This window comes from Ochotona curzoniae, unplaced genomic scaffold (assembly GCF_017591425.1).
Source record: "Ochotona curzoniae isolate NIBS_2020 unplaced genomic scaffold, NIBS_Ocur_1.0 contig_4792, whole genome shotgun sequence".
In the NCBI taxonomy this organism is placed as follows: Eukaryota; Metazoa; Chordata; class Mammalia; order Lagomorpha; family Ochotonidae; genus Ochotona; species Ochotona curzoniae.
In genome coordinates, this window is record NW_024466389.1 from 5,940,191 (window position 1) to 5,968,166 (window position 27,976).

At 51.5% G+C, this 27,976-nt stretch overlaps 1 protein-coding gene across 2 annotated transcripts; it reads right to left on the reverse strand.

Moving 5' to 3' along the window:
- Nucleotides 1-1,004: 1,004 nt before the first annotated feature.
- Nucleotides 1,005-27,935, reverse strand: EXOSC10 (exosome component 10). Of its 2 annotated transcripts, XM_040987902.1 has the most exons (25): nt 27,834-27,935; nt 25,736-25,872; nt 22,341-22,464; nt 21,152-21,256; nt 17,168-17,333; nt 16,898-17,012; nt 15,725-15,800; nt 15,439-15,549; nt 15,134-15,277; nt 13,660-13,850; nt 12,651-12,807; nt 12,350-12,498; nt 12,132-12,182; nt 11,408-11,519; nt 10,265-10,315; nt 10,054-10,132; nt 9,852-9,958; nt 6,643-6,738; nt 5,897-5,971; nt 4,909-4,993; nt 3,887-3,960; nt 2,957-3,137; nt 2,472-2,533; nt 1,976-2,052; nt 1,005-1,139 (listed from the first exon to the last, which is right to left on the reverse strand). In XM_040987902.1, the coding sequence occupies exons 1-25, from the start codon at nt 27,933-27,935 to the stop codon at nt 1,109-1,111; spliced, it is 2,658 nt and encodes an 885-aa protein (XP_040843836.1). In that variant the 3' UTR covers nt 1,005-1,108. The 2 variants fall into 2 exon arrangements, with proteins under 2 accessions (XP_040843836.1, XP_040843837.1); XM_040987903.1 differs by lacking the exon at nt 5,897-5,971.
- Between the last annotated feature and the right edge of the window lie 41 nt (nt 27,936-27,976).

The following is a 27,976-nucleotide window of genomic DNA, read 5'->3' on the forward strand; positions in this document are numbered from 1 at the left end:
GGAGCTGACTACCCCATCCTCCTCGAATGGCCGGGAGCTCAGCAGAGTGGGGGAGCGGCTAGGGGGCCTGATGGGGGATGTAGTCCTAGATGAGGGGCTGCTACATGGTGTCTCTGTCACAACTCGGAGCCTTTCTGCTCCCACATTCTTGGGGTTCTGGCCCTGGGGCCTGGCCTGGCCCCCGGCCATCATCTCCCACAGCTGGAGTCAGTGGGCAACTGCTGACAGGCACAGACATACCCACAAGTGTCTAGGGGTGTCCAGGGCCCCGTCCTCCGTGGCCCTTTTGCAGCAATGCTGCTGGTGGTCAGAGCTCTGGCTGTTACCCAGCTTCCAAAGGTGGCTAAACCTCTGACTTCTGCCAACTTTTTCTTGTGAGAAGTGGAATATCGACAAAGCCCTCAAAATCCTATTATTTGGTTTCCTTCTAAAATAAAACCTACCACAAAGACAGAATTATTTTGAAAAACTTGCAGCTAAGGATGGGGGAGAATCGGGGTGTGGAGGAAGTTGGCAGAGTAGCACCTGTGCTCAGCAAAAGGTCGGGAAGGAGATCCAGTGGCTACGTCACCTGCACGTGAGCTACACAGGTCCCAATGTTCCTCACATTTTTCTGTTTTCTGTATTTCTTATAGTGAACATGTCAGTACTTTTACCAACAGGGAAAAACAAACTTTTTTCTGTAAAAGTGGGAGAGATAGGGACACAGGAGGACAAAGTCTTCTGGAGGCTGCAGGTGGCTCTGCGATGCCACACAGTTCCCTTCCCGACTGGCTTTCCTGTCACCTTATGGCACTGGCAGGTGTATGATGCCCTGCAGGGCCCCAAGGCGGAGTCACACAACCACACTGCCCTCTTCTAAGTCACAGCAACTTCTCCATTTCTCCAGGACACTGGTGCTGCGACTCTGCAGAAAGCAGTCACCTCCAAGGGCACACTTACCCTCCATCAACCTGTGCAGGACAGCTATAAGGGCAGCCACAGAGCAGTCAGGGACCAACCTCTCTCAGTAAGAACCAGTTTTAATATTTAAAAAATGTATCTGTACAAAATCAGCAGCACCACCTGGTGCTTGGCCACCGCAGGTGCCCCGGGGTCTCTTCCGGCATTATCTCTTTGGCCAGTTGTGTCTGAAGCCTCTGCAGAAACAGAGGGACACAAGAATCACTCCTGTGCCCACTGCGGGGAACCTGTGTGCAGCAGGTGTGCCCAGCATGGCACAGCCCAGCACCCCACAGTGAGGGACTTCACGGGTGTGCCCAGCGTGGCACAGCCTAACACTCACAGTAAGGGACTTAATGGGCATGCCCAGCATGGTGCAGCCTAGCCCCTCAGTGAGGGACTCCATGGATGTGCCCAGCATGGCATAGCCTAACACTCACAGTAAGGGATTTAATGGGCATGCCCAGCATGGCACAGCCTAACACCCACACTGAGGGACTTGGTGGGCATGCCCAGCATGGTAAAGCTAACACCCCACAGCTAAGGGATAATGTGTCAGTCTGACACAGCGTTAGCTGCGCACAGCTGAGGGAAAGGGTTTGCTCAAGAGCCACAGAGCCCGGCAGTGCAGACATTAGCGAAATGGACCGGGCCTGCAGCATGCCCAGCCCCATCGCAGGGCCCGAGTCTGCCCCAGGTCTTAGGATTTCGTGCTTTTCACTAAACATTCCTGAATTACAACCCACATTCACTTATTTTTTCCTCATTCCTGAGAAACAGGCTGGCCCAGGAGACTGTTCTCCAGTGCTTCTGGGGAATGGAACAACAGGAAACAGAGTGATGGAGGTGTGGGGGCCCCTGAGGGCAGGGGCCATGGGACAGGTGGCCTGGAGCAAACCGCTTCCCCTTCTTTCTCCCCTCCTGCTGAGTGACAGGCAAGGCTGCAGCCAGGAGAAGTGCTCTGAGCTTGGGGATGGCGGGGCTGGGGAGTACTTTCCCACCAGGCTCCCTGGGCCCCGCTGCTGCCACGTACCTGTCAGACTTCCCGGTTGCAAAGGACATGCTTTTGTTTCCCACGGCCTGCTTGAGCTTTTTGGCTGCGATGCTTTTCTGTAAAGGTAAGGGGCACTTGGCTGGGCTGGGAAGGCATGGCTGCGGCAGCCAGCCAGGTGTGGGCCTCGGCTCCACAGGCGGCTCTGGCTTCCTGGGCTGTATGTGCCTATCCCTCTAAAGGGCAGAACTATCCGGATGAGCTGTGCCAGGACCAGGAGAGCCATCCAGCCTTCCCCTACACACCTGCAGCCTGGCGCCACCCCAAAGGGTGTGGCCCGTGGCTGGAGTTCCACAGCAGCAAGTATGGCCTGTGAAAGCCATATACCAGCTTTTATAAACTTTTAAAAAAGACACTAGGACAATCAGTGGGTCCCATCTATCCCCAGGAAGAGGGCGGTGGTTTCTGGGGTGGTAAGAAGGGGGAGTAGTAGAAGCCGCGCCCTGGGTGCCCGCAGCTCTGCAGCTGGCATTCCTACCTTGCCTGATGAGTTCTGCTTATTTGGATCAAACTGCGAGGAAGGCTTAGGTTTGCTGTTTCCTGAAGGGTAAGAGAGAAGAGAGACCAGTGGTCAGAATGACTGTCAGTGGGCAAGGCGGGCAGCCCCCCACAGATGTGTTCTCGGGGTGCTGGCAAGTGGGTGATCCAGGTGCTGGTCCTTTCTCCCCATGCAGCTCCACCTGGGGCCGCGTGTGGCCACCGGGGGGCCTGGGCTCCCAGGCAGCATCCAGCCTCGATGACCCTTAGGGGGATGATGCTGTTCTGCCTCCACTGGAGCTGGGGGCTACTGGCTGCCCCTTCCAAGTACATGGACTTACTCAGGCTGAAGGACCAGAATGTGCAGCTTGTGTCTGGCCTCAGCCCGCGTCCCCATGGCAGCCTGGGCTGCTCTTACTCCCAGGCTGGCCCGGGGCTTTCCTGACCCATGCTCCCCCTCCCACAGGGCCCTGGGTCTGTTCTCACCGGCAAAAGCCTTGAAGTCAGACTGGCTGTAGTCGTAAGGGGTAAACTCTTTCTCTGAAGGTACCGAGGCTTCTGTGGCCTTCAGCTTCTGGGAAGTTTTGAGTCGCTTCTTTTCTTGTTTTTGCTCTGTGGTCTTGGTGTCACTTGCTGATCGTTCTCTCTTCCTGGCGGCGTTTTCTAGCTGCACGTGGAACACACCCAGGGGAAGAAGTATGAAGTACAGGGGCTGCGCAGACACGCTGAGCACCCCTTGGGACCAGATGTCCATATTCTGCACCGTGGCACACCTGTATATGCAGATGTGTATAATGCAACTTGGGGAAGGGATCCAAGCATTAACACAAGTTCATTTATAGTTGTATCGCAAGCATTTTGAGTGTTTGTGTATGACATGGTTTCATGGTGTGGAATTTTCCACTTGGAGTACCACCATCAGTGCTGCAGAAAGTTTTGAATTTTCTAGAATGTTCCTTTGTTCCAATATAGATGCTCAATCTGTGTTAGCTGGGGACATGGCTACCTGTGTGCCAGCGGTGGGAAGGGACATGGGGCTGAAGTCTGAGCAGACTGTGGATAAGGACAAGCACTGACAGGTGGTGCCAGCTGGGACCATGACACCAGGACGTTTTGGACAGGCAAGGATGGAGAGAAGTCTCCAAGTACCCCAGGCTGAGTGAGGCTGCACAGCAGGGCTCAATATCTGGCCATTATTCAAGTCCAGGTGGCTGGCACATGCACCTCAAGGTGGGGGGCGGGGGAACTGCTCAGGGGACTCTCAACATCCGTGTTCTGAGGGACCCATGGCAGCCCCAGCGGTGACCAGCCCAGGAGAGCCGGGAAGGCGGCGGCACGGGGTGGGGCACACAGGTCAGACCTCCTAGTGCACCTGAGGGGAATTCTGCCCGAGACCAGGGCAGCATCAGCACCTACCGCTGCCTGCTGCCGCACGGGCATCGCCTGCCCTGCCGGGCCTCTGCTCTCCTCCGGGGCCACTTCCCGGGCAGCTGCAAGAGAGGTGTGTCAGTGGAACTGCAGGGCTGCCCTGCCCCCAGGAGTCAGCGCAGCTGCTCTCCCTCCCAGGGCTCAGCCTGGGCATGGCTCACTTGACATCCCCACCCAGTATAATGCTATGGTTTCCCCAGAACTGGTATGGCACATCTACGCCCATCGGACCTTGGAGGAAGCTTAATAGGGTTGGCAACCAACAATATCAAGAATCAAAGGTACTTCCATTACCAGCCCTTTCTGCCTCCTCCTGCCTTGGTGGCAACTTCACCCTGACCGCTTTCTGCCCTCTCCCCATGACATGTGACTCATCACCACACACTGTCAGCTCTCCTGTGGGCCAGGTCAGGGCTCTGACAAGCCCACCAGCTCCTGTGTTGTCACACAGCCACCTGCAGCACTGGCCCATCTCCTCACTGGGCTCCCAGCCTTTCCCTGCAATCTGCTCTCCATGCAGAGGCAAGAGTGATTCCTGCCCTTCCCCCACTCAGCGGCCCCAAGGATTCCCAGCACACATGGACTAAAAGGTATCACATTTAAGCCCAGCCCACTGCTCTCCTCCATCTCCATCTCCCATCTCTCCCCTGCTGGTAGCCCCACGGGCCCCCTGCCTGCCCCTAGAGCAGGTCCAGCAAGGTCTGCACTCCAGGTCTGCGGCTTACTCTGCCACTAGTCTCAACGCTGCCTTGACTGCTGCGGTTTCTGGTGAGTATCCCGGTTGTGAGGCCAGCTTCCCAGACCTTTGCCAGCAAGGACCTGACCCCTCAGCAGCCCAGGCACTCTGCTGGTCCCTCTGTGGTTGACCTAGTCATATGCACTGGCAGAGGTCAGCTCCCAGGGCAGGGCTGGCTCTGTCATGCTCCCTGCTGTGGAATGACTGAATGAACAGCCCAATATGCCCAGCTGTTCTTTCACAAACAACGATGGAACGAGGAAGGCAATGCTACCTGTTTGCTCAGCTGCCTTCTTCTTGGCAGTTTGAGAGTCTTTCTGTACCTGCACCTGGCTCACCAGCTTCCAACGGTTGCTAATCTGTAATGAAAACAAAAGCTCCATAACACAAACACCTAAGAGCATCTTTTTAAAAATGAGGCGATGCAGGGATGCTGTGAATGACATGGAAATCAAACCTTCATAGTGGCTTCATTCATAAAAACTTTATAAGTAGGATGCAGTATACCTGGCTTTTGCAGCCATCATCTCACTCCCTCCCCCTTGGGGACAACACCTCTCATGCCACTGGGGAAGTGGGCACGGGGAGGCCAAGCCACTTGCTGTCCAAGGGATCCGGTAAGTAAGGTGGAGCTGGGGCTTGGGGCAGGACTTCTGCAGGTCTGCTGTATATCTGCCTCCACATTCACTTGTGGCATTACAGCATATCCAGCTGACTTGAGATAAGCATGATCAAGTATGCTCAGCTCTTTCCAGTGGCACAGCTAGTGGGGGAAGGACTAAACCCTACCTGACTTCCCACTTCTAAAAGCAGTGGGCATAGAGCCACAGCTGCGGGTGCCCTGAGTGCGAGTCCTTCCCAGCAGGGGGCATTCGCTGACAATGACAGGGGCAGGGACAGGCTGCTCTTATGGTAACATATAATGCTGTCGAAACTAAGTAGGTAGACCTGAGAAATTGTAAGTCATCACCTTCTGGGGCCTTTAACACAACAGCTATGAAACGTATCACTGTGTTCTACCACATGCAAGCTAAACCCCAACCAGCAAGCAAGAACACTGAATTGCTTCTTGGGTTTTGCCAGAGCTGTAGAGAATCAATGATGACCTGCTCTCCCTGGAAAGCAGAGCGTCCCTGTTCACCGTCCAGGGCTCTGGAGAAGCAGCCTTCCACCTACGGGCATGTCTAAAACAGAAACCTGAACCTGTCACCAAGTCTCCTTTTCTTAGCACACATTTCAGAAAGCGTGCCCAATTGACTTACTTCATAGATCTTCGATGATGGATCCAGCTTGGCTGCCTGAGAGACGTGAGCCCGGTGCTCCCGCACAGGAAGGAACTGGAGAAGTGAAGAACCATGGAAAGCTCTGAGTAGAGTCCAGACCCACAGCCAGAGGCACTGGGATATTGACTCAGAAGGGCTCGGCTCAGGGACTGGTGCTGTGGGGCAACAGGTTCCAGCACCACCTGTTTAGCTGGCATTGTATCCTGGGGTGCCAGTTTACATCCTGGCTGTTCTGCGCCTGCTCCCTGCTAATGCATCTGGGAAGGTGACAGATTAAGGTCCCTGGCTCCTGGCTTCAGCCTAGCATTGGCCTGGCTGTTGCAGTCATTTGGAGAGTGAACTGGTACATGGAAGATCTTCCTCTCTGTCACTCTGCCTTTCAAGAGAATAAACAAATATTTGTTGTCAGGGGCTGAAGTATTTAGGTCATGTTTCATTGTTTTTTTTCCAGGTGCATCAGCAGGGAGTTGAAGGAGAAGTGGAAGAGCTGGGACAGGGGACTCTAGTGCTGCAGGCAGGAGCTTGACTCATTGTATCACAATACCTGTGCCAATGAATGGATCTTTAGTAGACCCCAGCCCAGGGCCCTGACCTGGACTGCGGACACACGCAGTGCCCACAGGCTTCCTCTCTCTGCAGGCAGCTGGTTGCCCAGGCTGAAAGGTGCCTACAGGTGCAGAGATCTCTGCCTCTTCCATCATCCCTGAGCACAAACCTTGGCTTACCATCCTAAAGGGGTTTTCAAAGGACTCCATGATGTTCTGGGCTTTTTTCTGAGCGATGGTTAATGGACCCTTTCCATTTTCTTCAGCACTAGGTTCCTGTAGGGACAGACCAAAAACGACCTCTTGAAACCATGCTAATCTTGTGACGTTAGGAGGCAAGCAGGAGAGTAAGACGAACATCAGTGATCAATGGCTAGGGTTTGGAGCTGTGTTCAGACACCAGCATCCCACATCGGAATGCTGGTTCAAATCCCCACTGTTCCACTCTTGCCCCCATAGGCTTGCTAATACGCCTGGGTAAGAAGATGGCTCAAACACATGGACCTCTGCCATCCATGTGGGAGACCCAGACGGAGGTCCAGGCTCCTGGTCTGGCCTGGCCTGTTTTAGCCATCTGGGGAGTGAACCAGTTGATAGTAGATCTGTGTTTCTCTGTCACTCTTTCAAATACATAAAAATGGTTAATTTTTCTTAAGCTCATCTTGTTGTAAGGCACTGGGTCTGCAACAGCCCACAGTATTTGCTGAATCAGTGAACTCTTACGTCCCTATGACCTACTACGTACAGGCACATCATCACGTAAGGACAGGGAGATACTCAGGGGGCGGTGGGGGAGGGAAACCTGTCCCTGTATGAACATCCCGGAGTGAACTTGCATAAATTCTGACAGCTATGCCCACCCTGGGTGACAATCTGACAGGACTGCACTGTACATGCAGTCTGAGGCACCATCACACAGTGCATGGCCTTATGTTAATGGGCAGCTAATCTCAAAATTATTTTGCACCAAAATAAACATCTTTTAATCCCACTTTCCCACAGATATCTTGAGGCACTCTGGTACATGCCGTCACTCTCAGCGCCTCGGAGGACACTGTGACTTGGCGAGGACAACCTCCGAGTCTTCCAGCAGTACGGACAGAACGAGTTCGGAGTGTAGGTCCAGCTGGCCCTAGAGCTTGAGGTCTTAACCAACACCTGACAGTCTTACCTGACTATAAACCTTAATGAGGGGCAATAAATTGGGCAAGTCTGCTGCTCCCACCTGGAGGCATATAAACAGTGGAGTCATGTTGTTTAATTCGTAGCGCATGCCCCTGCTACACGGTGGGGAACAGCACAACTGACTGCAGCCTCCAGCTTATGCCGACACGTTCAGACAAATCACCTTGCACCTCATGACACCTTGACTTCTTTCTCACAAATTGTTGATAAGAGGCGATCCAAACTCGAGCTAAAGAAAAAAGGGGCAGGGCCCAGCGCCGTGGCCTAGTGGCTAAAGTCCTTGTCTTGAATGTGTCAGGATCTCATATGGGCACCGGTTCTAATCCTGACAGTCCCACTTCCCAACTAGCTCCCTGCTTGTGGCCTGGGAAAGCGGTCAAGGATAGCCCAAGGCTTTGGGACCCTGCACCCGTGTGGGAGACCCGGAGAGAGGTTCCAGGCTCCTGGCTTCGGATCGGCACAGCACCGGCCATTGTGGTCACTTGGGGAGTGAATCATCGGACGGAAGATCTTCCCCTCTGTCTCTCCTCCTCTCTGTATATCTGACTTTGTAATAAAAAAAAAAAAAAAAAAAAAAAAATCTTAAAAAAATAAAGAAAAAAGGGGCAGACATTTGGTACAGCAGCTAAGAGTGCTACCTGAGATCCTCAGACTGTGCTGGAGTGCCTGCCCAGGCACTGTGCACGGCTAAGCTAGTTTCCCGCTAATTCACAATATGGTAGCTGGGGAAGGTCCCGGTCCTTGAATCCTTGCCACCCACGCAGCAGACTGGAATGGAATTCTTGGCTGGCTTCAGTCAGGCCTGGCTGTGGTGGGCATGCTAGGAGCGAACTGGCACATGGAAGATCTCTTTCTCTCTACCTTTCAAGTTGAGTGAAAGTTTTTATAAAAGACAAAAGCTGCAGCTAGTATTGCAGAGGGTTGAGCCGCTGCCTGCAAAGTTGGCGTCCTGTATGAGTGACCAAGTCCTCGCTGCTTCACTTCGCATCCAGCATCCTGCTCACGCACCTGGGAGTGCAGTGCAGTGAGCCCCTGTCACTCACGAGGAAGACTCGGGGTGCTGGGCTCCTTCTGGCTTTGGCCTGGCCCAGACTCAATCACCGTGGCCATCTGCTGACTGAAACAGTGGACAGAGTTTTCTTTCTCTCTCTTAACTCTGCCCTTCAGATAAAGAAATCTTTCTTCAAAAACAGTAGCTAATTATTAAAAATAAAGAAGAGAGTCAAGTCCCAGGAAAGGTTTCCTGCAGGTGCCACTCGGGCTTCCTGGCTCGGGCCCAACTCTGGCGCATGGAATGGCCGGAGCCTGAGTCCGTGACGTGTCCCACCTGCTTCTCTGGGCTGTCTGAGCACCGGCTGTGCTTGCCACCTTTTCTATGCGAGGCCCAGGGGATTCCTGCCTTTCACAGTTCTGAAAACTCTGCATTTTTTCTCTCTGGCTGCTTGCAGTATTCAGCTTTCTCTGTGTATTCTTTCATTTGTTTATTTCAGTGTTCAACCATTCTAGCCTACAAAGGCACTCTGGTCTTCTGTGAAGAGCCTCAAGTTTCAACTGCTGGTAGACCCCAAAGCCCAGGCAAGCAGGCTCCTCAGTCACACGCGTTCCAGCCCAGGCCAGTCCCGGGGGTCTGCAGAATGGCAGTCGTGACCACAGCCTCTCCCTTGTCCCATGTCTGTCAGGGACAGGAAACATGAATCTGCCCACCCGAGGGTGCTCGGTGTCTTCGTTGTCTCTGCGAGCCACAGCACCGAAGTTTCCAGAGTGTCTTCCTCGTCACCAGGCCATGCAGAGAGGGTGCAGAGGTCAGCAGGAGGGCGCCGCAGCACCCACTCTCCAACTCATCAGCAAGCGCTCACTCTGCCCTGCTGGGCATCTGGACGGATGCTTGGCCTGGACGGCTGTGTCCTGACGGGCTGCTGCCATTGGCTCAGTCCGTGCCCTTCTCCTCGCCAGGCACTGGTCAGTTCCAAGGCCTCCAGTTTTCTTTGCTTCACACATGGAGCTCCTGAGGGTCCTCCGGCCGCCTCCCGCAGCCCACTCCCCCAGGGCGTGGGTGCAGGTCTCCACCCCTTCCTCCCGCAGACTAGGTTTTACTTTTTTATTAGTTTCAAAAGTGCACGCAACCCTCTGGCCAGGAACCCTGTTGGAAAACCCCGTCAGGCCCCAAGTCCACATCACCTCAGTGACGCTGCCACACTACTCACACTGAATAATGTGATGACAGCAGCGGCGATGAGACATTTGGTATCCAAGGAAGTCTCTGCAGTTTGGTCGGGGAAGAGGCTTGCCTCTTTCTCAACTGGCACAGATCCTAGAGGCATGGAAGTCAGCAAGGTCAAGGCCTGGGGGACTTCCCACCAGGCAGCTGGCCCAGCCCCTTGGGAGAGTCCGGGACCTCGCTGTTACCATTGGTTGGGATGATCGCCTGGCCATCTGGAGGGGCATGGGAGCAGTCATGAGGTCCAAAGAGAACATTCTCCAATGTCTGCATCAAAGAGAAACCAGCAGGTGGGGTGTGAAAGCTGCAGGTGCACCAGGAGCTTCTGGTCAGCCTCCCTCAGAGTTTGTGTGACCTGGCGCGGACACCTTCCTCACGGGGGAGGACGGGCAACTCTACCTCGGCAGCAGGCAGCGGTCCGCTCTTCCTCACTCCGGCTGTGGTTTCAGACTAGGGAGTAAAAACAGGCATGAGCAGGGCTGCCCATCCTCGGCGACACACACACCCAGCACGGGACCCGGAGAGGTCCTTTCACCTCTTCACCCTGCCTGTGCCTGGCACCCTAAAGCTGCTAGTGGAACGATGGGACAGAGCTCTCTATTGTAACATGGCACAACATGAGGGACTCCAAAGAGCTTGACTAAGACCCTTCTCTAGCAGCTGGCGCTCCTTTCTCTACTGGAACAAAGTGCTTGCTCAGCTACGAAGGAAATGTTAACACCAGCACTATAAATGCATTTATTCTCAGATTCTTTTCTTTTTCAACTTAAGACAATTTTGAATGTTTCTAGGTCAACAATCTCTCAAAATATCACAAATATGATTTACCATGTATTGCTGAGTTGCATATGTTAAAGTGTCCCAATAAAATGCAAATCAAAAGATGCAAATCTATTTTAATACATGACATGAGCTACATGCAGACACATGCACCCCTGAACACACACGCATGCCACACCTGTGCTTTGAGCTGCACAGCCGGCTTCCAGCTACGCTGGTCTGAACTGAAAACCCTCTCCTTCAGCTTTCTCAATCCCCACTTCTGTCCACGGTTCTGCCTCCTGCCACCCAGGTTTTAAATTCAGAGGTCCTTCACACCATCTGTATCACCCTAAATCCAGCTGCCACTCGAACGACTTCCTCTGGCACTTAAGCTCATTACAAAGGCCCATCAACCGTCTCCTCAGGCACTCTGGACGCTCCCTGGAATGGGCACACCTCATCAGGTGCTCACGTTCCCCATGGGCACTGTCACACGCAGGGCCCCTCCAGTTCATTCTGTCACATTAAGCACTTCTGAACCACAGTTACTTGGTGTAGCCATTGCAGGTTACTCATTACTGGGCCAGCAGAGACAAGACTGAAGAATAAGTGGTTGAGTTTTAACATCAGACTATCACAAACAGAAAACAGCTAAATTCAAAGATACCCCACTAGATTTCTGAGGTCTAATTCCTTCTTAGGATGATTTAGAAGTGAGCTCCCGTGCAGACGGGGGGAAGCTGCCAGCAAGAGCAGCCAGGCAGCGGGCCAACATCTCACCTTTAGCAGGGGCATCTCGCGAGCCTGCTGGATGAGAAGGTGCATCTCGTTGATCTGCTGCCGGACAAGAGGCGGCACTGGGTTACAGCAGGCTACGATGCCCTGGGGCTCCCTGAGGACAAGCGCAAACACGTGGTGGGTCAGAGCCGGGACACGGTCCCTGGAGGCGTTTGGGACAAGCCAGGGAGTTCTGCACAGCTAACCATAGACTGAAGAGCACACCCATGGCCTGGGTCAGCCCTGTGTCAGGGGGCTCTGGCCGCACCACCAGGCTCTCACAGCCCAACTTTTGCATTCCAGGAAAAAACAAGAGGCAAGTCTCACAGCTCCGCTAGTTCTCAAATATGTGAATTTTAACTCTTGCTATTTCTTCACAACACCACCAAATGTTTAAAATCAGAAAAGGGATGCTCTGATCGGCAAGAAAGAAAAGAGCAGACAGCGTGAGACTTCTCCCCGGGAAGGTGGATGCCACAGGCTCACAGACTGGCCCTGAGCTCAGGCAGGCCTAGTGACTGAAGCTGGTCCAGTTCAGAGGTTTCAGTTCTTACACGGCAGCCCTGGGCAGCAGCTTTGGATTCCTCGCGCTCCCTACTCGCCAGGCTTACAACGGTCAATCTCTCTGAGCAAAGCAGCCGTGGGTCACAGCAATCAAGCTAGCCTGCTTTGAAGGACCCAAGTCTACTGAGAAAGCCACGGTGTACTGTCTGGTGTTCAGACTCACTTCGGCAATTCTTCAGCTATCTTGAGCATCATATGGTTTGGCAGTACATATCTGCAATAAAACACACCACAGGATCCTGTTAAATTCCGCCAGGAAGTTCTAGTAAATGCTGCAGCACGGGGAAAGCAAGCGGCTTTCAAAGGCAAAAGAAAAATCCGTCATTTCCTTGTTATGGGACTTGCTCAGTTGAGGCATTAAAAGAATCTCTGATCCCTTACCCGTAGCTTTCATCTTCCCGGCGAGCTGTTTTGTCCCTCCAGGCAAAAAGCAGCCGAAAGGCAGTCAGCTGCTGCGTGTTGAGATGTTTCTTCTGCTTCCTGTACAGCTCAAGGTAGGACTCATCGGTGAAGATAGGTTTGATGAATTTCTGCAAAGTGGTACAGAACAGCCAAGATCAATAGAGATTAAGATGAGGCCCAGGCACTTCACACACTTGCTTGTCATCTACTTGCAGGGCGCAGCTCAGAGCCACAAGCCCGTCAGAAACATCAGGCGGCAGCACGCTCAGCCGAGCCATACCTTGAGGCAGATGTCCCTGCTGCGCTGCCACACCACCTGCAGCTGCACGGGCTGCTCGTTGCCGCGCTCCCACAGCTCCAGCCTCATTCGGTCATAGATGTAGAGCAGGTAGTGGGTATCATTCCGGGCGTAGGCGAGCATTTCCTCAGGCAAGGGACTGTGTTGGTAACAGAGAACATGGGTTCACGGTCTGCTCGGGCTTTATTAGATCAGACTCCTGCGCAGCCAATACTCAAGCTGGTAATATTACCACATCTGGCACTTGTCCTTAAGACGAGCCAGTACTTTCACTGTGGTTAGAGATGAGGGCATTGCTGGGTTTGAAGCTCAGCTCTGTGTGCCTGTCCCTGGATGAGTTCCCTAACTTTTCTGAGCCTTTTTGTCTCACCAGGGAAATGGGCCCAAGGACCCACAGGTGTTGTGAAGGCATGGGATGACATCTCTGGAGCACCCAGCGCTTGGCAGGAGTAAAGTGCTTCATAACAGGAAGTGGTTTCAATACTGCTCAATTTTCATCACACTTGACTTTGCTAGTTCAAATACACTTCTGAATAGGAATTCACAAGCTATGGGAGGTGGAACTGCAGAGCACAAAGGAGGCAGTGAGCCATCTAAACATGCCTGCCAAGAACAAGTCTGCCACAACATGCAGCAAAACCCGGTTGCAACCGGACATGACAGCCAACAAAGTACCTAGGCCTCGTCTTGTCCCTAAGGGGAGGCCCTCGCACGTGTGTACAACCAGCCCTCGTGGGAGCCCTCCACGCAGCCAGATTCTGACAGTGCACGTTTCTCCATCCGCGTTCCCTGGAAGCACCGTATGCCACAATAGCTCAACCTGAGGCCAACCTGAGCACCCTGAAATGTCCTGCTGCCTTCACACTGCTGAAAATACCTGGAGACAAGCCTGAAGCGTTCATCTCAGGACGAAAAACAGGTCTGCACGGCCAAGGCTACCCAACAACCACAGCCTCCTCTGTACCCACACATGTCAGCAAGCCTGACTGACCGTATCCTCCAGTCGGCCAGCTGGTACTGCTTGTCTGATTCCACGCTGCAATAGAGTTTCAACAGGTGGTCCAGGGAGTGCCTGCCCAGGTTCAGAAGGCGCGCTGCCTGGTGAGTGTCAAACATATTCACCACGTACAACCCAAAGTCTTTCTGGAGCCATTCTATGTCTGAGTCAGCACCATGGAAGACCTGAAAACCAAACCAGGGTCCTGGGATCACGACACTTTGGATTTGAAATTCACTGCTCCTTTAAGTTACCAGAACATTGAAATCAGACACCTGCATGAAGAATAAAAAGTGTAGTTCTAAAAATATATATATATTTTTAAAGAAAGGCAGTGTTACAGAGAGAAGGAAGGGGAGAAGCAGAGATTTTCCACGTGCTGACGCAGTCTCCCAATGGCCCCGACCGCCGGGGCTGGGCCAGGCTGATGTCACACTGTGTGCGTGTGTGGCTCAAGCACTTGGGGCATCTTTCCCTGCCCATGTTTCTGGGCACTTGGGCAGGGACCTGGATCAGAAGTGCAGCAGCTAGGACTCACATCAGTGCCTGCACGAGGCACCAGTGTTACAGGTAGGTTAAGCTGCTGGTTATCATGCTGGCATCCCACACTACTGCTGTTTCCAATCTAGCTCCTTGCTAATTCTCCTGGGACCACAGAAGTCCTGCCACCCATGTGGGTGGAAGACCAGGACGGAGTTCATGGTTCCTGGGTTTGGCCTGGCCCAAGCCTGGCTGTTGCAGCCGTTTGAGGAGTGAAACAGAGAGGGAAGATCTATTTCTCTGTCTTTTCCTAATTCTCTAGAAACTCCACTGCTCTATAATTCTTGCTTTCAAATAAATGAACTAAATAATTTTTAAAATTCACTTTAGGGCCCAGCGTGATGGCGCAGTGGTTAAGGTCCTCGCCTTGCATGCCCGGGATCCCATATGGGCTCCGGTTCTAATCCCGGCAGCCCCGCTTCCCTTCCAGCTCCCTGCCTGTGGCCCGGGAAAGCAGTCGAGGATGGCCCAAAGCTTTGGGACCCTGCACCCCGTGTGGGAGACCCAGAGGAGGCTCCTGGCTTCGGATCGGCATAGCATCGGCCGTTGCGCTCACTTGGGGAGTGAATTATCGGACGGAAGATCTTCCTCCCTGTTTCTCCTCTCTATATCTGCCTTTCAAATAAAATAAATCTTTAAAAAAAAATTCATTTTAAAAGGAGAGAGAGAGAATGAGAGAGAAAGAGACAGGACAGAGATCTGCCACCCCCTAGTTCTCTCCCTGTGTGCCCTCAAAGCCTGGGCTGGGCCAGACCAAAGCCAGAAGCTGTAAGTTCAGTGAAGGTGTCCTCTGTGGGTGGCAGGGACCCAAGCACTCTTGCTGCCTCCCAGGGTGTGGGACTTTAGCCACTAGGCCACTGCACGGAGCCCCAAAAAAGTCCTCTTGAAGTCTGCACTCCCAGGCACGGGTTGGGCAAGGCTGGCTGACCTTCACAATGGCAGGGTTGGTGAGGCTCTCGTTGAGAATGTACATTTCGCTCCGCAGCTCGAGGGTGTCGATGATGAAGTCTTCCGTGCGCGTGGAGATTTGCATGAGGCAGGTGAGCCCCAGGAAGCTCCTGTAAGAGTGGTGCTGGGACACACAAGGGACAGTCGGCAAAGACAACCACTTCAGGCTGAAGAGTAAACTTACAGGAGTATTCATCACTTAGCAAACCATGGGTGGAAATGATTACTCAACTCAGAAAACTAAAAAAAAAAAAAAAAATTCCTCGCAAGGCCAGTGCAAGATACCTCTAAGTCCACAGCAAACTCTTGACAGTTGGCAAGCTTTTCGTTGAGCTCCACAAGCTTCTCCAGTGAGGTTATGAACTGGCAAGGGGTCTCGTCCAGCGGCCTGGACATCTAGGTCAGGAAAGCACAGCAAACACAGGGAAGAGTACTGAGGACCTTTCCCACCCAAGCACAAAGCCAATCACATGGTCAGGATGTCTGCGACCCACGGGCGACACTAAGGAAAGTCTAAATCACCTGATTCTGTCAGGACTACCAAGACATTTGCCCTAAGGCTGGCACCAACCTGGGGTTGTGGCTTTTGAAGCACTGAGTCTGGTGGAGTAAAGTGATCCAATTCATACTGGTAAGGATGTGCAAACCTGGGCAAATAAACCAAAATGAAAAACCTTACTGATAAATTGCTGATGATTGAAAAGAAAAATGGCTTTGGGCCCAGCATGGTTACTAGCGGCTAAAGTCCTTGCCTTATATCTGGCAGGAATCCACATGGGCTCCAGTGCCTTATATCTGCCTTTCCAAAAATAAAACAAAACTGGTTTTGATGCAGTTTATAAAAGCAAGAGAAAAAGACCATAATGAAAATACCTTCCCTTTATAAAGTGTACCAAATAAACTAGATGATCCCTGTTCACATTAAAAAAAAAAAAAAAAAAAAAAAAAAAAAGATTTTCCTTTGGTTTACTTTCCGAATGGCTGCCCAGGCCACAGCTGAATCAGGATGAAGCCAGGAGACCATCTGGGTGTGCCATGTGGGCAGCAGTAGCAGGGGCCTAAGCATGTAGGTCATCTTGCACTGCTTTCCCAGGCACAGGAGCAGTCAGGACAAGAACAGGCCCCATACTGGTGCTGCAGTTGAGGATTTAGCCCAGTATACCACAATATGGGCCCTTTGCTCACATTAAAATTCAATCAACTACATTATTTCTTCAGAAGAGCTAGATACTCAAGCAGTTTTTAAATTTTTATTTTAAAAAATCATTTGAAAGCCCAGCACCATGGCCAAACAGCTCAAGTCCTTGCCTTGCACACACCGGGATCCCATGTGGGCGCCGGTTCTAATCCTGGCAGCCCCCCTAACTCCCTAACTGTCAGAGCTGAACCCAGGTCTTTCCCATGGGCAGCAGGGATCCAGGTACTCAAGCCTTCCCAAGGTTGTGCAAGAGCAGGAACCTGGAGTCCAGAATGCAGCTGCCACTTGACCCAGGCACTTGCATCTTAACTGTGCGAGCACCTCCACCTCCACTTGTGCTCCTTCTTCTGTAAAACAGGACTTGGCCTGCTGGCCCAGGAGCACACGGGAGCTGCTAGCACTCAGACTCGTGAGCAGCTCAGGCGAAAGCCACCGACTCTTCAGATTCCTTTCCATCTCGTACACAGTCTACAAAGGGGAAACAAGGAAGGCGCAGCAGCAAAAAAGCAAGTACTCACAAGACAGAGCTCAGGCAGAAACACTTACATGTCCTGCTCAACCTGCTGGGTTCTCTGTTGATGGATAAAGTCGGCCAGGGCAGGAGGGACGTCCAAGTCCTCGGGACGATCCTGCGGGCGCTCTCGCCTCTCCTTAGAGAGGGCTGCAGACCCAAGCAGTGACAGACACAGCATCACCACAGGGAAACACCCTCACTCCCCTCTGGCTAGGAAGGCTCTGTCTGGCTCCATCAGCACCCTCCTCACAGGGGAAGGACGCCCCCTTCCCCACAGCCCAGCAAAGCTTGGAGCTACCTACCCTGTGGAAGGGGTTTCTGGGCGTTGGGCTTGATGAAAATTTTAGGGAGAAATGGGGTGTTGGAATTGTCGATCTTCTCTCGAAACTTGAGCTGAGGTCGGATGATGTTTTTTGCGTGAAGCAGCCTGAAAGTCTCTGATTTTGCTTTCTTGCCATACTCTGCTGCCTAGGACCAACACATGCAAACACTCTGTAGCCCACAACTTCATGGACCGGACAATTTCATTCCAACTGGTTTGTTCCAAGGAGGCAAAACATTGCAAAAACCATTCACAGAATGTTTGGAGACCCCTTTAGTTTTACGGAGCTGCCTAGCTTGCCTTATAGCTAGATAAGCTGTTACACAGCTGGGAGAAAAGCAGCCAATAGCTGGCAGCCATTCTGGGTCTGGCTAATATCTAATCTGTGTTAACTATGGCATGTGACAGCACAGTAGCCTATTTTTTTTTTTTTTTAAAGATATGTGGGAAAGGTTGGGAATGAGGGTCGGGACATGTTACCCTAGCCACTCCAGGGAGGGATGGAGGGGAGAGGGTGCATCTGTTTGGACTGGGAGCAGCTGGGAGGACATGACAGGGAGGAATGACTTCTGGGGGTTCCACAGACCCAGCCACCGCATTCACAGGTAAGCAGGAGCTGAAATCAGGTAACAAAGAGGGGAACTGAAGGGCATGTCTGGGTCAGAACAAGGCACCCATTCATGTGGGAGACCTGGGCTACATTAAATATCACTGCCTGTTGCCTGCTGGTGCATGCAAAAACAGGGGCTGGGGAGCATGCCTGGCGGGCTAGGCTGCAGTACTTGCCCATGAGTGTTGGATTGGGGATGAGTCATGTCAGGCTGGGATGTAGCACCCACTAGAACACAAGAACTGCATATTCTGTGCAGGACTTGTTTGTTTGCCTTTGCAGGACTACAGTTCCCGGATGTTTGCGTGAGAGCTGGGGGTAGTGACCAGCTAAGCCATACTGGGCTGTGGAATTTGCTTGATAATCACCGGAGATGCAAAGGCTAGGGCTGAGGGCAGAACATGCAAGGCTGGGCCAGGCTGTAGTACCCACTGGCATACACAAAGGCTAGGACTGAGGGCAGAGCATGCCAGGCAGGGCTGTGACATGCACTGGCATATATGAGATCAAGGGCTGGGAGTGGGACTGTCAGGGGAACTCTCCTGCTAGGCGAGGCTGTATCTCCCACTGATGAGTCCAAGAGCTGGGGCTGTGGGCAGTTGGTACAGGGTGAGGTCAGTCCACAGCACACACTGGCACAAGTGAGAGTTATGAAAAGGTATAGGATAGGTCTGGTTGCACCACAACACCAGCCAGTTCACATGAGGGCTGGGGGTAAACCAGACTGGGCTAGGCTGCTTCATCCACCAGTGACAACTGGGATGGTCACAGGCAATCTGACTCCTTGCCACCCCAACTAGTCTTGCCAGAGTGTACGAGGCCTGGAATTGGGTGCAGGCCTGGAAGGAAGTTTAGGGAAAATCCTTTGCCGGCTCATTGCTTCCCCACTGAGCGTGAGAGCTAGGACTGGGTGCGTGCATGTCTTAGCAAGGCTGCAGCACCTGTCAGCTGGCTTGTGGGTCGGAACCGAGGGCAGGCCGGGCTGGGCTAGGTTACAACACCTGCTGGCAAGTGCTGGGACTGGGTGTGAGTCACGTCGAACTGGAGTGCCGTACCTCCCTGGCAGGTGCAAGATAAAGGTCTGGGCTGGGCGGGGGGGCCGGCGCGGTGGCGCAGTGGCTAAGGTCCTCGCCTTGCACACCCGGGATCCCATATGGGCGCCAGTTCTATCCCGGCAACCCCGCTTCCCTTCCAGCTCCCTGCCTGTGGCCCAGGAAGGCAGTTGAGGACGGCCCAAAGCTTTGGGACCCTGCACCTGCGTGGGAGACCCAGAAGAGGCTCCTGGCTTTGGATTGGCATAGCATCGGCCGTTGCGCTCACTTGGGGAGTGAATCATTGGACGGAAGATCTTCCTCTGTCTCTCCTCTCTGTATATCCGCCTTTCCAATAAAAAAATAATAAAAATAAATCTTTAAAAAAAGATAAGGGGCTGGGGAACAGGCCTGGTAGGGAAAGTGTGGACACGCTCCTGCTGGTAAGCATGAGAACTAGGGCTGGGGGTGGCTACACTGGCCATGGTGGTAGCACCCATCCACATATAATTGCGACAGGTCACGGGTTGAGCTAAGCTGCAGCACCCATGGATGTAGTACCCACGAGAGCCAGATGGAATGCAGGTCTTGCCATACTAGGGTGCAGCACATGCCAGCCCTGGGGGCAGGCTGGGTGGGGGTTATTTAACGTTACCCCAACTAGGCCGTGGCACCTGCTGGTATGCGGGAAGACCAGGCTATGGTAGGCTGGGCTAGGCTAGGTTGCAGCACTCATCAATTCACATCAGTGATGGGGCTGGGGACAGAACTGACCAGGCAGCTGCACCCACTGGTATGTGCACTGGTTGGTACAGGTGATAGACCAAACCTGTCCTGCACTGGCTGAGATACACAAGAGTCAAGTCGGAGGTCACCTCAGAAGTGGCTTCTTGGGGGATCCCCCAGTTAGACTGCTGAACTTAAACCCAAACCACTGGAAAAATCACAGGATTAGTGGAGTATATGTGTTAGGACTAGGCCTCCTCAGTTGCTGATGCCTGTGTAGCGGACAGCATGCTCACATGCACACACAAGACAAGACAGTCAGCTCAGCGAGGCTGACAGGGAACGTCGACTCCCTTGTTAGAGGATGGAAAGCAGAACAGGTTGGACCATTCTCACAGCCAAACTCTGCAGTAAGTGTCTGGGTCTGTGGATGTACTAAGGTGGACCTGGTCAGCCAACTGGAAAGGTTTTCTCAACCCTGGTGCAATGAGGCTGACAATGTCTCAGAACTATTAAAACCACTCAAAGAAACCCCTTTGGAACACTGTTTCCCACACTGGGCGCTCTACGGCCTCATCAGGCGACTGTCCCACTCCTGGGTGCAGGTATAATTGGACAGCAAGGAGCAGTGCCCTCCCTTCGCCCCACTGCAGATACAGAAAAACAAAAATAAACAAATAAACAAAGCTGAAACATGTGTCTCAGCCAATTTACTCCATACCTAATCAGAGACCAACATGCGTATGTACCTCTTTCAACTATGTATATAATACTAAAAATTTAAAAAAAATAATAAAATCAATAAAACAAATCTTAAAAAGGGACTAAATCAATGTTGGTATACATATGGGTGCCAGTACAAGTCCTGGCTGTTCCATTTAGGATCCTGTTCCCTACAAATACACTTGGGCAAGTAGTGGATGATAGCCCTAGAGCTTGGGCCCCTGCAACCTATGCAAAACCCAAATGAAGTTCCTCGTTTGGCCTGGACCAGTCCTGGCTGCTGTGACCATTTGGGAAGAAAAACAGCAGATGGAAGATTCTCCTGTTCTCTATAATTTCACCTCGCAATAAAATAAATCTTGGAAAAAAGAAAGGAAGGAAGGAAGGCAGGCAGGCAGGAAGGAAGGAAGGAAGGAGGGAAGATGTCTGTTTGAAAGCGGTGGGTACAAAGTGAAGAGGGCACAACTGGGTTGTGTGTGTTTATAAGACCTAGAGAGGCAGGGGCAGTCCTATGGCCAGTAGCTGGGACAGGAATACAAATATAGCTGCCCCCTCAGTATCTGGCTTGAAAATATGCAGTGTGTTGGTGCCCGTCATGTGTTGTCTTGCCGCCAGTGCTGTGGACACCCAGGCCCACTCATGCCCACCACAGTCTCGAACACTGAGGAGCCGGCCTCTAGCCGCCCTGCTCGTCCACCCTTAAGTGCTGTGTTTGATGATGAATTGCAGTTGTCATTTCTCTCTACTGAATATTATTTATAAAGATTTGGCCTGTTCAAAAACAAAACAAAATGAAATACAAACATGAATGGGCAAAAGCCCATCCGCAGAGCTGACAGGAAGAGCCTCAGGTAATCCTGAAATGGGGCCTTACCTTCCGGTTCCAGCTGGACACGATGGTTTTGGGGACCTGCAGCCCAGCAGGAAGGACAGGCTGCTGATTCTTATTCACACCTGATGCTTCATCCAGTAAAATTCCCTAAGAATAGACAAGGTATGAATTCAACAGCTGCTTCCCAAGGATAATACAGTTTACTCCCTAACTATTTAAAGAAACAAAGAGAATTATCCATCAGAATAGATTATTCAATGAGCTTATCAAACTATCATGTGTTGTCTCTTTTCTCCACTGTCTTTTTTTTTTTTAAAGATTTATTTTTTAAATTTTTATTGGAAAGGCGGATATACAGAGAGACAGAGAGGAAGATCTTCTGTCTGATGATTCACTCCCTAAGTGAGCCCAACAGCCGATGCTATGCCGATCCGAAGCCAGGTGACTCTTCCGGGTCTCCCACGCAGGGGTGCAGGGTCCCAAAGCCTTGGGCCGTCCTCAACTGCTTTCCTGGGCCACAGTCAGGGAGCTGGAAGGGAAGCGGGGCTGCCGGGATTAGAACCGGCATCCATATGGAATCCCGGGCGGGCAAGGTGAGGACCTTAACCACTTACATCACCGTGCCGGGCCCACCACTGTCTTTTTAAGTAGATGAAAATAAGTAAATAAATTAAAATGAACTTTCAAAGGGCAGGGACATTTGAAATAAAATAGTTGTGGGCCCGGTGCAATGGCCTAGTGGCTAAAGTCCTCGCCTTGAACATGCCGGGATCCCATATGGGCTCCGGTTCTAATCCTGGCAGCTCTACTTCCCATCCAGCTCCCTGCTTGTCACCTGGGAAAGCAGTTGAGGACAGCCCAAAGCCTTGGGACCCTGCACCCTCGTGGGAGACCTGGAAGAGGCTCCTGGTTCCCAGTTTTGGATTGGTGCAGCATTGGCCAATGCGGTCACTTGGGGAGTGAACCATCGGACGGAAGCTCTTCCTCTCTGTCTCTCCTCCTCTCTGTATATCTGACTTTGCAATAAAAATAAATAAATCTTAAAAGCTAAAAGAAAAGAAAATAGTTGTTACTTCAGAGTCCGTACGCAGGATCAGTAGGGAAGGGCATCCCTGGTGAGACTGCCACACTTTGTTTGCATCTTCGAGGGGCTAGAGCTGCTACTTCTACGTTAAGAATACAGATGTCTCTTTATTTGTCAGTTATCTTGAAATCAAGGGGAGCAACTCACCACTCTCTCCAGAATGACATCATTGGTATCGACCAGTAAGTCAAACTTATCTTCCAGCTCAGTCACTTTACTCCGATCCTTGATGTTGCTGCGACACCCATGGTACTGCATTATTCTACTCATGCTGGGGGAAAAGGACACAAAGTTAGCCCGTGTACATCTATTTATTTACAATCTAGGAGAATGCTCAAGTGCCTCAGTCTAGTATTTTTTTTTAAAGATTGATTTATTTTTTATTGGAAAGGCAGATTTTAGAGAGAGAAAGAGAGACAGGTCTTCCATCCACTGGTTCACTCTCCAAGTGGCCGCAACAGCCAGAGCTGAGCTGATCCAAATCCAAAGGCAGAAGCCTCTTCCAGGTCTCCCAAATGGGTGCAGAGTCCCAGGGCTTTGGGCCATCCTCTACTGCTTTCCCAGGCCGCAAGCAGGGAGCTGGACGGGAAGTGGGAGCATCTGGGAAATGAACTGGCACATGAAAGGTGAGATCTTTAGCCACTAGACCATTGTGCCAGGCACAGATCAGATTATTCTTAACTTTTTAATCAAACTAGTAGAATATGTATACTTTAGCACAAGCTTTAAAAAGCTATGGGCCTGGCACGATAGCATAACGGTTAAGGTCGGTCCTCTCCATGGACGCACAGGGATCCCATGTGGGCGCTGGTTCTAATCCCAGCAGCTCCACTTCCCATCCAGTTCCCTGCTTGTGGCCTGGAAAGCAGTCGAGGACCACTTGGGAAGTGAATCATTGGACGGAAGATCTTCTCTGCCTCTCTTCCTCTGTACATCTGCCTTTCCAATAAAATAAATAAATCTTAAAAAAAAAAAAATACTGAGACATGTGTAGCTGTGGGCAATTCATCAATTCTTATTAAGACTCACTTCTCTCAGCTATTAACTGAAAGGTAGGTGAAATTACTTGAAAGCTTCTTTAAATTCTAAAAACATGACACTATGTAAATAATGTAAACTGCATTAATTGTTTAACGTGATAAATTTAAATTTAATAGTTTCTCTAACTCTGTCACAAAAAAAAATCAACGTTTACTTTTTATGTTTCCCAACATATTCATTAGAAAGTATGTGGGGCCAGTGTGGCGGTACAGCCACAAATCCTCTCTTTTTTTTTTTTTTTTTTAAAGATTTATTTTTATTATTTTTTCATTGGAAAGGCGGATATACAGAGAGGAGAGACAGAGAGGAAGATCTTCCGTCCGATGATTCACTCCCCAAGTGAGCGCAACGGGCCGATACTATGCCGATCCGAAGCCAGGAGCCTCTTCTGGGTCTCCCACGCGGGTGCAGGTTCCCAAAGCTTTGGGCCGTCCTCGACTGCTTTCCCAGGCCACAGGCAGGGAGCTGGAAGGGAAGCGGGGCCGCCGGGATTAGAACCGGCGCCCATATGGGATCCCGGGCGTGCAAGGCGAGGACCTTTAACCACTTGCGCCACCGCTCCGGGCCCCACAAATCCTCTCTTATGAGCACAGGTTCTAGTCCCGGCCGCTCCATTTCTGATCTGGCTTCCTGTTGATGGCCTGGGAAAGCAGCTCAGATGACCCAGAGTCTGGAGCCCTGGAATCCACATGGGAGACCTGGAGGAGGCTCCTGTCTCCAGATCCAGATCAGCCCAGCTCTGGCTGCTTTGGTTAACGGATGGAAGATTTCTCTGGTTCTCTCTCTAACTCTGACTTTCAAATAAAGTACATAAATATTTAAATAGAAATAAAGAATCTGTGACTTTACAATTCACTTGACAGAATACTGGATCTAAGTTTCCAAGTCTCATATTAATTCCAAGAGATTTCTTGCGGCCGGCACTGTGGCACAATAGGACAGAACATTCAGTGCAACACCAGTGTCCCAAATGAATACTGCACAAACCCCAATCTCTCCACTTCCCATCCAACTCCCTGATAATGCGTCTGGGAAAGCAGTGGAAGAGAGCTCAACTCTTTGGGCCCTGAGCCCATGTGGGAGAGAGATCCAAATGGAATTGCAGGCTGTTTGGTTTCAGCTTGGCCCAGTCCTGGCTGGTGCATCACTTGGGGAATGAACTTAAGTATGTCTTTAAAAAATTTAGTGTCAGGCCCGGCATGGTAGCATAGTGGCTAAAGTTCTCACCTTGCAGGTGCAGATTCCACATGGGTGTTGGTTCATGTTCTAGAAGCCCCACTTCCCATCCAGCTCCCTGTTTATGCCTGGGAAAGCAATCGATGATGGCCCAAAGCCTTGGGACCATGCATCCACGTGGGAGACCACGTAGAGGCTCCTGGTTTTGGATTGGCTCAGTTCTGACCATTACAGCCACCTGGCCAGTGAATCAGCAGATGGAAGATCTTTCTGTCTCTCCTTCTCTGTGTATATCTGACTTTCCAATAAAAATAAATAAATCTTAAAAAAAAATTCAGTGTTTATGGGATCAGCCCAGATCTGGCCGGTGTTGCCATTTGGGGTGTGAACCAGTGGATGGAAGTTTTTTCTCTCTCTCACTGTTAAGTCTGACTTTCAAGTAAAGTAATAAATATTGAAACTGAAAAAAATACATATAGTCTTATATATACATTCTGCATATATCTTTTTTCCCCCCAAAAAAAAATATTTATTTGAAAGGCAGAGTGACAGAAAGGGAAAGATACAGATCTTACATTTATTGTTCACTTATCAAATGGTTTCAATGGCCAGGCAAGTGCCAAGCTGAAATCAAGAGCCTAGAACTCCATCTTGGTCTCCCTCAGGGGTGGCAGGGGCCCTAGCACTTGGACTGCTTCTACAGCCTTGCAGACATATCAGCAGGAAGCCAGATTAGAAGCACAGCAGCTGGGTCTGGCACAGTAGCCTAGTGGCTGAATCCTTGCCTTCATCTGCCAGGATCCCATATGGGTGCTGGTTCGTGTCCTGGCTGCTCTACTTCCCATCCAGCTCCCTGCTGATGTCCTGGGAAAGCAGTTGAGGATGACCCAAAGCCTTGGGAACCTGCACCCACATGGTAAACCCAGCAGAAGCTCCTGGCTCCTGGTTGCGGATCAGCTCAGCTCTCATCATTGCGTCTGCTTAGATAGTAAGTCAGCAGATGGCAGATCTTTCTTTCTGTTTCTCCTTCTCTCTGTAAATCTGCTTTAAGAAAATAAAAAAACGCAGAGGAGCTGGGAGTTGAACCAGCATTCCATACAGGATGCTAGAATCGAAAAATGGCACCTTAATCCATTCTGCCATAAAGCCAAACCTACTCAATAATTTAAAATAAATGAAGAAGAAATTTACCAAGTAATATCTCCCAAAGCAAAATCCATTGCCTTATTATATCTCTTTATAGCAAAACAACTATAATTAAAGAAAATTTTCTGAACAATGTCTTCCTCTTTAATTTCTTATGTTAACATGCACACAGTACGTACCACTGAAGTAAGCGGTCTCCCTGTGTCTCACAGAAAGCCTGGAAGCCAGGAAAACTTCGATAAAAGTCGTACTCATCGCCGGACTGTGGGAGGCCCCCAGACGCCTTGGTGACAGCCACCACCGATGCGAGCGCAAACTGTCCAACCCAGAAGAGACCATCGTTAATCACAGATGTCCATTCACTCAGCAAATCGTTTTCAAAGCATCTTCTCTAACCACGCACCCAGCAGACATTCAGCGTAACTTTACCCAAGCCATATTTGAGACCCCAAAAATAAAATGAACACAGAACCAAATTCACTCTTACTTGTTTGATAGGCAGTTACAGGGAGGGAGTGACAAACCTTTACTTGCTGGTTCTCTCTCCAGATGGCTGTAGTGGCTGTTACTAGGCCAGGCCAAAGCCGGGAACCAGACACAGAGGCCCATGCACAAGAGCCAGGTACATTAGCAGGGAGCTGGATAGGAAGTGGAGCAGCAGGGATTTGAACTGGTGCTCCTAAGGGATGGCTGTGTCACAGGTGGCAGCTTAACCTGTTCTGCCACAATGCCAACCCCAAAGCTTACATTCTTGGGAGACAGGTCAGAAGGAACAAATGTGTCACTATGACTAGGATCAAGAGTCTGGGTTCGAATCTTGGTTCTGCTACTGACTGTGATCTTCAGCAAGGTACTTACGCTGACCTTAGTGTCCTGCTGGTAAACTGACTCAATAAAACGTGACTATGCCACGGAGTTGTGAGCACTGACCCAGGACCTGGCACGAACGTGCTACTGCTAATACCACTCAGGCACAGCAAGGGGAGCTTTCTACAGGAGTTTATCATTTTTTTGTTGTTGTTGATTTAATCTTGATACACATCTGAAAACAATATATAGGTTGACTAGTACCCACAACTGAATGGTGTCTACAGTTGTTGGTGCCAAGTAGGTTATTATCATAATTCGAGAAGGAGGCGGAGCATATGGCATTCTCACTTGTTGGTTCATTCCCCAAATGCTCTTCAACTGGAAGAAACCTGGTCCAGGACTCCCATGACGATGGGAGGAGGGAGCCCAGCTACCTGAGCCGTCACCACTGCAGCCAGGTCTGCACTGGCTGGACGCTGGACTCAGGAGCTCAGACTTGTGGGGGACCCAGTTACCTAATGTGCCCACCTAACAAGTATCTCAACTGCTAGGCTTGGCACCTGTCCCTGGTTCTCTACTTCAATATCTTTTCCAATGTCTGCATGTTCATGTACTTGTTATCACTCAGTTGGAAGGTAGAGCAACAAAGGGAGAGAGAGGTATTCCCCCAAATGCCTGCGTGAGGTCACAGCCAGGCTCCATCGGGTTCCAACCGGGTCCATCCAGGTCTCACACATGGGTGACAGGGACCCAAGCACTGAGCCATCAGCTGCCGTGTCCCAGGTGGCAGGAGCAGAGAACTGGATGGGCAGTGGTGGTGTTAGGACTCCTGGTAGCCTGCAACATAGCACCCGGGCCACACAGGCAGCCCATCTAACTGCTGCAGTGACAAACACCTGTCCTAAATAGGTGACGCTCCCCCACGACAGCCCAAACACTACCGTGAACTGTGTGAATAAACAGTTCGCAAGAGAAAAACGAGAACCGGGAGATTGAAAATCCAGTCCTGGCAGGGGACACGGCAGCTTGAAAAGCAAGCAGGCCACCTGTCAGGACTGCAGCTCACGGGGCAGGAAGTAGCGAGGACCAAAATAAACAGCATGAGGACTACGGGGAGCGGAACCTGCGGAGGTTGGGGAAAGAGTTATTGCAACTTAAGGTCTTGGTGAGAGCTGGGCCGAGCTGGAACCCGGTTTCCCGTTCGTGCACCGGCTGAGTTCCGAGATCCTTCCAACGCGCTGCCGCCTCGAGGGGAGCAGGGCCATCTCCCCCAGATCCTGGGGAGAAGCGGACTCGGGCACGGGAGCCTTCCCGGGCTCGGGGATCGGCGACCCGGCCCGGGATCGTCTGCCAGGACCGAATCCAGGAAGCCGGGCGTCTCCTCGGAGTTGGCCTCGGGCCCCCTCGGAGCACCCATGCCCGGGCTGTGCGGCGCCGAGCGGCGGCCCTAAGCTCCCGCGCACTCACCTTCACGAAGCTGTCTGCGTCCGGGAAGCCGGGCAGCACCATCTCCTCAGACGCGCCTGTCGCCGACGGCACCTTGGGCTCCCGGGGACTGGGAGGCGCCATGTTGCGACCCGCGAGGATCTTCTCGCGAGAGTGTCTGCCGA